The 11,354-nt window shown below is 44.6% G+C and overlaps 1 protein-coding gene across 2 annotated transcripts; it reads left to right on the top strand.

Moving 5' to 3' along the window:
• Nucleotides 1-2,844: 2,844 nt before the first annotated feature.
• On the top strand, nucleotides 2,845-10,664 carry USP49 (ubiquitin specific peptidase 49; the record flags this gene model as incomplete). Of its 2 annotated transcripts, none has more annotated exons than XM_082847159.1 (5): nucleotides 2,845-4,167; nucleotides 5,501-5,705; nucleotides 8,623-8,731; nucleotides 9,288-9,493; nucleotides 10,437-10,664. In XM_082847159.1, 5 exons carry the CDS (start codon nucleotides 2,845-2,847, stop codon nucleotides 10,625-10,627), a joined length of 2,034 nt encoding a protein of 677 aa, XP_082703285.1. In that variant the 3' UTR covers nucleotides 10,628-10,664. The 2 variants fall into 2 exon arrangements, with proteins under 2 accessions (XP_082703285.1, XP_082703286.1); XM_082847160.1 differs by having other exon boundaries at nucleotides 9,288-9,342; nucleotides 10,437-10,571.
• Between the last annotated feature and the right edge of the window lie 690 nt (nucleotides 10,665-11,354).

The raw sequence follows: 11,354 nt of genomic DNA, 5'->3' as shown, positions 1-11,354 counted from the left end.
CATCGTTGCAGAAAGTTCTGTTGAACAATGTCAAAGTGAAAGATCTTGAGAAATAAAATTTTTGATTCCTTGATTTCTTTGATTTCTATGAGGAGTTCTTCAGCCCTATATAATTTACTGGATTAGTACAGTGGTTCTAAGGCTTTAATGTACAAATGAATCATCTGTAGAGCTTGTTTAAAATGGAGATTTTAGACCCCTCTCCCAAAATCTGATTCATCACATTTGGAGTCATGACCAGAAATCTGTACATATGACAGGTATCCTAAGGAATTCTGATGCTGGTAGGTGGTTCAGAGACTACATTTTGAAAAATATGAAGTTAGTGACAAACTTGGGAATTGCCAATCTTTTGATTTTTTTTTCCCCCTTTTCATTCTTTTATTACTGACTTTCTTTTGTGTCTCCAGTAATTGGTTGTAAGCATCATGTGTATCCAACTTAAATTCCTGATTGGTAATAGGCAGCAAAAAGACAATTCATTTATTTACCATTTTATCTTTTAAATGTATGTCTGTTTTAATTTGGCTATGCCCTACAGAAAGTAAACAGAAATGGTTATTTCACTACTGTTCTGGTCTGTGTGGAGAGGTAATTCTGACAGAACACCTTTGACCACTCAAGAGTTGAGTACCCACAAGTCTTGAAATTATAAAGAATTATAAAGAAAATTTTCTTTTTTAAAAGAAAAATAGGGAATTCCCTGGCGGTCCAGCAGTTAGGACACAGTGGTTTCACTGCTGTGGGCCGGGGTTCGTGGATCCCTGGTCAGGGAACTAAAATCACGCAAGCCACACAGTGTGGCAAAAAAAAAAAAAAAAAAAGGAAAGAAAGAAATATAACACATGATCTCCTCTCTGAAGGAGATTATAGCTAGTTAGGAAATGGAGAAATACATCTACAGAAATGACTTAAAGGGCACTTAGCAACAAGTCAATAATTAGAAAAATATAGTAGAAACTAAATCCTGATAGTACTCAAAGGAAAAGCATGACCTGACTTGATGGAAGATAATCTAGGTTACTTTCTTTTGTATGATTTAAGGATTTCTTATATAGGGACATGGCCCCTGCCCATTGGAATGGGCAATTTAAAAATGGGAAGGATCCCTGGTTTGGTCCTGTGGTATATTTGTGGGTTTTAGCAATAGGGCCAAGCCAAAAAAGGCATCTGGAAAACCAACTAAAGGCACTACTCAGAGTGCTTTGGATTTAGAACTTCTCTGGGTGACCCCATAGTCATAGAACTGTATTTGCTCACAGAAATGAAAGTGGGCAAGAAATGGGGTGAAGGAAATCCAGTTTATAAGAGGAACTGCCTTTAGGGAATTTAAATACTGGTATGGGGGGGGAGTCAAGTTTCCAAAGAATAAAAGGTTTTCTTTTAAAATAGCCTCTTTCCCTTGGAAAAATGGCTTATTAGGCTTCTCCGGTGAACAGTGTTGAAGAAGCAATGTTAGAAAGACAAAAAAAAAAACAAAAACGCTCAGTATGTTACCACTGTTTTTAAAAATAAAAAGCATTTTTACATATATCATCCAGAAGGTTTGCTTTTTTTTCTTTTGTCTCGGTAGTTTGGTTAAATACTGTAATACCAGTAGCCACTACACCTCTTGTCCTACAAGTCAGATTTGTCTCATTCTGTACTTTCAGCAAGGAAGGTAATCGTTTTCCCATCCTTTCTACAAGATGTAAATGTTCTTTTCAAAAAGACACTTCGGCTTAGTCCCTCAGGGTTGCTGTAACAAAAATGCCATAGACTAGGTGGCTTATGAAAAACAAACATTTATTTCTCACAGTTCTGGAGGCTGGGAAGTCCAAGATCATGGCACCAGATTCCCTATCTGGTAAGGAGTAACTGGTTCATAGCCATATGGCTGGCTTTTCACGGTGTCCTCACATGGAGGAAGGGGTGAGGGAGCTCTTTTATAAAGGCACTAATCCCATTCTTGAAGGCTCATCCCATGAGGGTCAACCCATTCTTGACCTAAGCACCTCCCAAAGGCCCTACCTCCTAATACCATCACCTTTCAGGGTTAAGATTTTAGCATATGAATGGGGTGCAAACATTCAGACCACAAAAGACAAAATGTTAGATTGAGGCTCAGTCTACCTACTTGGCCAGATCTTTGGACTCAAGAAAATAAAAATAATACTTTGTACTGCAGAGGAATTTCTTTCTTACCATTTATCTTTTTTACCCTATCTTCTTATCTCTACTTTGAAAAATACAGTGAAACCGACCTAAGATTGCCTTTTTATTTGAGAGTCTTCATCTCTCCTACTGGTATGTGAAACGCTGTCTATGTCTCTCCTCTCCTTTCCTCTGCCCTGTTCCTTTTTGCATGCAGCCAGGATCTTGTCAGTATGAGACAGAGAGGCTTTCACTTCCAGGACATCATCAATTCAGAGATGGTTCAGAATACAAGTTTCTTTCCCCTGGTGGCCAGTTGGGTGCAATGTGAAATAAGGGTAATGACATTTCCAAATCAGCCTTACGTAAAAATTAGCTGATATTCAAGAATTAAAACAGCCTTAGAAAATGTAAACTTACACATTAGGGCTAAGGTCTGTCGTTTAGTATTTTATGATTCTTTCTTTTTAAGGAACTTAACTTTCTGTTATACCCAGTCTATGCCAAAATTGCTTTTCTTTTTCTTTTTCTAAACTTCCTTCCAAAAGAACCAGTTTTGAATTGAAAACAAATGAATACTGAGTGGAAAATGCCGGTTGCAAGCCTTTTTCTAGGAAAATATTTTGCTGAAAGCTTTCTCTTCCTCTCTCTCTCTCTCTCTTCGAGGGCCCTTATCGTGACAGGTTGAAAGAGTGAAGACTTCCATACGACATGGATAGATGCAAACATGTAGGGCGGTTGCGGCTAGCCCAGGACCACTCCATCCTGAACCCGCAGAAGTGGTGCTGCCGGGAGTGCGCCACCACCGAGTCCGTGTGGGCTTGTCTCAAGTGCTCCCACGTGGCCTGCGGCCGCTACATCGAAGACCACGCCCTCAAACACTTCGAAAAGACTGGACACCCGCTAGCCATGGAGGTCCGGGACCTCTACGTGTTCTGCTACCTGTGCAAGGACTACGTGCTCAACGACAACCCCGAAGGGGACCTCAAGCTGCTGAGAAGCTCCCTCTTGGCGGTCAGGGGCCAGACGCAGGACCTGCCGCTGAGGCGCGGGCGGACGCTGCGGTCCATGGCCTCGGGCGAGGACGCCATCCCGCCGCAGCGCGCTCCTCAGGGACAGCCGCAGATGCTCACGGCTCTGTGGTATCGGCGCCAGCGCCTGCTGGCCCGGACGCTGCGGCTCTGGTTCGAGAAGACCTCGCGGGGCCAGGCCAAGCTGGAGCAGCAGCGGCAGCAGGAGGCGCTGGAGCGCAAGAAGGAGGCGGCGCGGCAGCGGCGGCGCGAGGTGAAGCGGCGGCTGCTGGAGGAGCTGGCCAGCTCCCCTCCGCGCAAGAGCGCGCGCCTCCTGGTACACGCGCCCCGCACCGCCGCGCCGCGCGCGCCCGCTGGGCCCCGCCCCGCGCCGCGCCGCGCGCCCGCCATGGCGCCGGGCGTCACGGGCCTGCGCAACCTGGGCAACACCTGCTACATGAACTCCATCCTCCAGGTGCTCAGCCACCTGCGCAAGTTCCGTGAGTGCTTCCTGAACCTCGACCCGTCCAAGACGGAGCAGCTGTTTCCCAGGGCCGCCAACGGCAAGGCCCCTCTCGCGGGCAGGCCGGCCGGCAGCTCAGCCACCGAGCTGTCGCCCAGGAGCCACGGGGCCGAGGCCTGCGAGCGCGAGGGCCTCTGCTTGAATGGCGGGGCCTCCCTCAGCAGGAGCCTAGAACTCATCCAGAACAAGGAGCCCAGCTCGAAGCACATCTCCCTCTGCCACGAACTGCACACCCTCTTCCGCGTCATGTGGTCCGGGAGGTGGGCCCTGGTGTCGCCCTTCGCCATGCTTCACTCGGTGTGGAGCCTGATCCCCGCCTTCCGCGGCTACGACCAACAGGACGCGCAGGAGTTTCTCTGCGAGTTGTTGCACAAAGTGCAGCAGGAACTCGAGTCCGAGGGCACCAAGCGCCGGATCCTCATCCCCTTCTCCCAGAGGAAGCTCACCAAACAGGTCTTAAAGGTGGTGAACACCATATTTCACGGGCAGCTACTCAGCCAGGTAGGTGTGTGCCCAGCCCATCCCCAGCTGCCCACCACACTGGAAACGGGTTGATGTAGTAGTTAGGCTTCCCGTGCGTAGCTCCCCCAGGCTGTTGGCCTAACTAGGGTAGCCAACATTTGCTGTAACTATGCATAGCTGAGGGCGGCCACTGTACCTTTTACTATACTGTGCGACGGCCTTGTTGGTGAATTTGCCTCCTGTCTTAACGGGCAGATTTTTAGTTCAACTTGCCATATCATTTTACTTTCAGTAAATGTCTTTAATCTTTAATGATGATACAGGTAATATAATATTCCCATTGTTATAATCAAGTACCCATTGTTGGCATGCCATCCTTTGATCAGTTTTAGGAAATTGAAGTTTGCCTATAACCTTGGTTCCATGGTTGTTGTGAAAGAGCACTCTTCTTTCCAAGGCATTCTTTACATACAAGGGAGGGAGGTGGCTCGGAGGATGCCAAAGGGTAAGCAAGTCTCCCTCCTGTTCCCCATTACCTTTCATTTCCTTAGCCATCTAAGGACATGAGTGAAGACTCATAGATAAGGCTTTGTGAGAACATGCAGAAAGAGTTTGTAGAGGCAAAGAGGTGGGCAACTTAAAGAGATGCAGGTAAAACCTCTACACTATCCTACTGAGGTTTTGTGTCCGGGTATTGAGGGTTTTAAAAGAATGATGAGTATGAGTAGGATGGGAAGAGGAAGTTTATTTAGGCTTTTATTTTTCAGCGTGTGAAAGGGGACTGTTTCTCAGCACTTCCTCTACCCCTCTGAGGGTCTGTAGGAAGAAAGGTGCATCTGGGAAGGTTACAGCGGGGGGGGGGGGGAGGTCTGATCACAAGGTACTTTGAGCGGGGGAGGAGGTCTAATCACAAGGGATCAGTGTAGGGATGCTGCAAGAAACAGGGCAAAAAGAGGCAAGTTGGACTGGATGGAAGGAGCAAAGTCTGGAGAGAACAAGAGTATGAGGATGAGAGAAGCAGACAGGAATCTGCAAATTCTCCATCTCAGATTGATGATGCCTTGCCTCCATGGTAACTTCCATCTGTAATACTGCAGCATTGAATGGCAAAGCATGCTTTATGAGAGAAGAGAGAAAGGGGTAGGTAGTAATAACTGCTGTGTGCTTTTCCAGTTCCAGCTAGCGTCATGGTTAGAGATACATACCAGAAGTAATATGCTCTAATTCTCTTAAAGTTATGTTTATTATTTTAATATTACAGTTAAATGTTTTTGGAAAACTATGCACTTAGTTTTGGTTGTTATGTGCTAGCAAAAATGTATGTGGGAAGCTTGGAAGTTATATAACCTGTAAACCAATCTTTTCACTCTAGGTCACATGTGTATCATGCAATTACAAATCCAATACCATCGAGCCCTTTTGGGATCTGTCCCTGGAATTCCCTGAACGCTATCACTGCATAGAAAAGGGGTTTATCCCTTTGAATCAGACTCAGTGCCTGCTCACTGAGATGCTGGCCAAGTTCACAGAGACAGAGGCTCTGGAAGGGAGAATCTACGCTTGTGACCAATGTAACAGTGAGTGCCGGGGGTAGGGGTGGGTGTGTGTAACTGGAATATCAGTTTAAGGTGTTTCACTTGCCACTTTAGTCAAAAGTAACACTGTAATATTGAGTGGGTTTTCTTGTTTTGTTTTGTTTTTTGCGGTACGCGGGCCTCTCACTGTTGTGGCCTCTCCCGTTTCGGAGCACAGGCTCCGGACGCGCAGGCTCAGCGGCCATGGCTCACGGGCCCAGCTGCTCCGTGGTATGTGGGAATCCTCCCGGACCGGGGCACGAACCCGTGTCCCCTGCATCGGCAGGCGGACTCTCAACCACTGTGCCACCAGGGAAGCCCTGACATTTCTTATTTAAAGTTCAGGTGGCATAGCCTGTTTGAGGCTATAGTATCAGAAAAGTGTGCTTTTGTCCTGAATTTGTAGATTTAAAGTACAATGAAACCAAGAAAGGAAGTCATATGGTGCATTGCTCTATGGCAGCTTCATAGTTATTGTCACATGCCTGAAAGGTTCACATCTCAGAAGGGTCATAAGGAAGTATTTCTCTATCATGGCTTTAATTGTAAAGTGGAATTTTTTCTATATGGCTCTATGAGTATCTTATGCACCCCCCATCCCCACCCCCATGTCTTACCACACTAACACTTACTGCTTTTGCTAACCCAGCATGGACAGAGGAAATGCAGAGCAAATACTTTGAAGCTGATGTTTGGGTTTCTGGCATATAGAGATTTGGAAACTAAGATGAATGGATTGTTCAGAGATCTGAAATCAATTTGCAGCCATACTGTAGTCTGGACTACAAGTTTTGGGAACGACAGTTTTACGGTAGCCCTTTTAATACTTCTGTACGTGGTTTTTTAAAGTAGTACACCGTGGGAAACCTGTTCTCTGTGAAGAATCAGGATAAAAATCAAGTCACACCTGCTATCATTTTGCCATTTTAAAACAAAATTTGAAGTGCTGTATTTGGTTAACCATAAACTCACCTATCCTGTTCCATATTGAGATATAAAGGCAGTGACTTAAATTATCTTACTAGAACATTGTTTTTTTTTTTTTAAATAGTGATTCATAAAGCTTTATACTTGTAAGGAACAGAAGGATGTTAACAGCCTTAACTATCATTCTTGGACTTGATAGATTATGCAAGAAATACTTTTTTTTTACTTTTGCAAGAAAGGATTGTTTTTCTGGTTGCCACATTGTTTTTTGTTTTTAAAATAGTGATTCATAAAGCTTTGTACTTGTAAGGAACAGGAGGATGTTAACAGCCTTAACTATATCATTCTTGGACTTGATAGATTATGCAAGAAGTACTTTTTTTAAATTTTTGCAAGAAAGGATTGTTTTTCCGGTTGCCATATGTGCCCATTTTTCAGTATTTCTATAGACAGGTTCAAATAGCAGGGAAGGAAAGCTATGGTGAAGGGATGAGATGCATTGATCTGTTGCTTGTGAAAGTTTCAAAACTTTCAGTCTTCTACCTTTTTGTGTGGCCAGCTTAATCAAATGGGAGACAGAACTGATCAATCTCAATTGAATCAGTAATATCTTTTTCTTTGTGAATTTCATTTTAGGGAAACAAAGCCATATTCTATTATTGTCTTCATCTTAGCTCACTTACTCCCTCTGCTGAGAGTAGCAGTCACTGCCAGGATTCCCAGGCAGAGCTGCAGTAATTTTCAAAAATCTGCTGGTGAACAGGAATGTAAAATAAGGCCAGGCCCCTCTTTGAATTCTCTTTCCGCTCATGCTCTCACATATCATGACTACCAGCCCTAGTAAAAGCTGCAGTCTATTATGAGAAGCAACAGCTCCACATCGTATTGTCACAGAAAGCTCCTGGATACGTCACCTGGCTGTGACTTGCTACCTTTCACGAGTGGTACGGACAGGACTTCGAAATCAGATGCCAAGCTCTTCAGACACTGAGACCATGATTTCAACAGCTCAAAGACAATCAGCAGGCACCACAGTGGACCACTAATTTTATATTCCCATCCATTCACCGATTTAATTAATATAGTAACAGAGCAGTCATCAGTAAATGGTTATAGAGAAGGCTTCTGATGGAAATTAAGAGAACTTCATTTCCACTGTTTACTTGCTGTAATTTAGAAATGCATTTCACCCACAATTCAGTATCTTTAGAAACAAAATTGGAGTCTCAAGCACTGGTTCTGCTTTGGACTGGGTGTATTTGGCCAGCCTGTCAGCCTTGTCCTGCATGTCTAGCAGTGTGCTGTTACCAAGAAACATGTTTCAGAAAATAGGTATGGCATAAAAATATAAAACCAGGGACTTTCCTGGTGGTCCAGTGGGTAAGACTCCATGCTCCCAATGCAGGGGGCCCAGGTTCGATCCCTGGTCAGGGAACTAGATCCCACATGTATGCCACAACTAAGACCCAGTGCAGTCAAATAAATAAATAAATATTTTTTAAAAAAACAATAAAAATATAAAACCAGCAGTTTCTTTTCTAAATATTTGTATAGGCCACAAGCATGGGGGAAAAATCTGTTTAAACACGCTGTCCTTTAGTAATCCTGTGTCCTCTTACCTTTTCCCTAAGGCTGAAATATATGCATTATCCCCCATTTCACAGGAAAGGAAACTGAGATTCCTTTCAGACAGTGGGAAGGACAAAGGATGCACCTTACAACTGAGTCAGCCTTCTTTAAGCAGCCATCCCAAGAGTGCCACACAATCACTCCTTTCATCTCAACCAGAACTTCCATGGCCACTCCGTGCAGGCATGCGAGGCTGGGAAATGCAGTCTTAGAGAGGGTCACATTGCTGCCCCAAATATAATTGAGGTTTAATACTGAGAAATAAGAAGAATGCATATCGAGTGGCAAGTCACTGTCTCTGCCATAGCTCGGAAAGAATGAGTCTCCTCACAATCTATGTCTTATGCCTTCCCAAACCATATAGGCAAACGACGAAAATCCAATCCAAAACCCCTTGTTCTGAGTGAAGCTAGAAAGCAGTTAATGATCTACAGACTACCTCAGGTCCTCCGGCTGCACCTTAAAAGATTCAGGTGAGCTTGCTCTGGGGCATCCCAGGTGGCTGTGAGCTGTGGGAATAGCTACTTCAAAGGCTTTGGCGAAGGCAGATGTCTTCTTCGGTGTTGGGAGGAGAAGCCTGTTCCCTAGAGGCCTCACGCTTTCCATGGAGTGTATGGTTCATGCCCAGTGAAGCAAGCTGATGTCGGGGGCCAGGACTGGGCTTCTGCTCTCATGGTCCTATTTAATCAGCTAGCCTGCACTTGGGTGTCTGTGCTTGAACATTTCCTAGCCTCGCTTAGGCTTTTATAGATTCATCTTCAGAATAAAGTATGAGATAATCTGTGAAAAGGAGGGCAGGAGGTAAAGTACAAAAAGAGTATTGCCTGAATTGCTTGTTCAGGGATTTCTAGTTTCAGGGAACATGCAATATTCACAGGAAATATATGTGAACATTGATTACCACTGTCTTGTTGTGAAAGAAAACCAAATCCAGAAGGTTAAATTTTCTCTGTTCCCTGTTTTACCTACCTCTGCCTCTGATCACACATGCCATTTCTTACTAGTAAGAAGTTTATATCCATGTTCTAGGTGGTCTGGCCGTAATCACCGAGAGAAGATTGGGGTCCATGTCGTCTTTGACCAGGTATTAACCATGGAACCTTACTGCTGCAGGGACATGCTCTCCTCTCTTGACAAAGAGACCTTTGCCTATGATCTCTCCGCAGTGGTCATGCATCACGGGAAAGGGTTTGGCTCAGGACACTACACAGCCTATTGCTACAACACAGAGGGAGGTGCGTGCGCTTTACTCTGTGGGGTGGGGGACACAAAAAAGGGTTGGTTTGTCCACATTTCATTCCTTTTATTTAATCTATAGGGGGATATTACATACATTAAAATCCAGTGGAAAGAATTACAAAAGATGGATTCAAATTTTGGATATATCACTAAGTAACAACATTTGATTGTTCTAAGAATTGACAGGAACTAACATGTAAAAGTGCTGAGCACCGTGTCTAGTATGTAATGGTCAGTTAATGTTAGAGGTTATTGTTGTTACTAATACTTCTGCTGCAGACTTCAGTTTCATTCTTGGTTTTGCAGAAACAATATGACCCATCTAACTTCATGGAATCTCACTAGCCTCAGCTCATAACAAAGCTGAGGACACTTACTGAGCACTTACTAAAAAGGCCCTTCCCAAGGAGCCTTCAGTCCTTGCCCTCAGAGCAGAGCCTCCCAGCTACTGCGCGGAGGCAGGTGGGCTGCGAATGTGTTTTCAGTAGTGTACCCATCCTGAACCCCTCAGCCCTTGGGGTAGCCAGAGGGAGCCTGTAAAAAATAACTTTTTATTCCTTCTAAGTGTTCCTTTATCACTTCTCTCTATTTACACTCCCCCTCTCTTCCTCCTCCTTTTCCCATCTCTTAGCCCCCAGTCTCCTGTCTTTGTAGAAAACCCTAATGGGCAGTGAAGAAGACTGAATGAAATGAAATGAGGACAAAAATTATAGTCGGTCGATACTGCAAGCAGTATTGTGGTGGGGCTTGCGGGGTTAAAACCAGTGGTTTCAGGGAAGTCTGTTGGTTTCATTTACTTTTCTCTTCGTCCACCACCAACAATCAAGGGTTGGATCTATTCAGAGCTCCTCTGTCCCTTTCCTCATCTCCTTGTTTGCCTGGTGACTGAAATATAAGTTGGGTAGTCATTTTCTCTCTTTCTTTCATTTGGTTTCCTAGGTTTTTGGGTCCACTGCAATGACTCAAAGCTGAATGTATGCAGTGTCGAGGAAGTGTGCAAAACTCAAGCCTACATCCTTTTTTACACTCAAAGAACAGTTCAGGGCAATGCAAGAATCTCAGAAACCCAACTCCAAACTCAGGTGCAGTCCAGCAACAACGATGAGGGCAGACCACGGACCTTCCCCTGAATGGGAGGCACGTATCGAGGACTGGCTTGCTTTTAAACTCTTGGTTTCTATATATCTTTCCTTGTATAGGAAATAAGGTTTACTGCAGGAACAGATTACTAGGTTTGCGTCACTGGGTCTAGAGCAGAAGGTGCCTGCCAGGTGACTCGTGTGCTATCATAAAATTTGTAGCAACTTTCTTTTAAATGGGTTTAGAAATTCCCTCCTTCGTTAAAACAAATCAAAAGGAGTAACTTCTATGAAGACTCTTTCATCAGTTGCTTCTGAATATAGAGGGATCTGGGTGGAGGAAAGAGGGAGTAAATTGGTCATATCCAGCCATGTTCTTTCTATTACGTGATTCCCCTGCTAATCAGGACTCTTGCAGCACCAGAACCCTCCTGATGTGAGCAGCCCTCGACAGAGCACGCAAGGAGGGGCCCTGGGCTGGCAGCTTGCTGGATAGGATTGGTTCCAAGGCGGAAGGTGAAGTCTAAGGATTTTTTCCTACGAAGGAAGTAGCCCTCAAGGGTTAAAAATCTGCAGACTTCCTTTTTTAGGGGATAGCAGTTGAAGAATGGAATGAGATGCATGGAGGAAATTTCTCCATGTGAAATGGGAGGTTTTTCATGTGTCATACTCTCCCTGGCTGCTGCTGTCATTTAATCATACCACATCTTCTGAGATGGCATGAACATCCCTTCATTCTAAAGAAGGAACAGTTCACATGGGGAAGTAAGAAACTGGT

This window comes from Leucopleurus acutus, assembly GCF_964270905.1.
Source record: "Leucopleurus acutus genome assembly, chromosome: 10".
NCBI lineage: Eukaryota > Metazoa > Chordata > Mammalia > Artiodactyla > Delphinidae > Leucopleurus > Leucopleurus acutus.
This window is presented reverse-complemented; position numbering and strand designations above follow the sequence as displayed.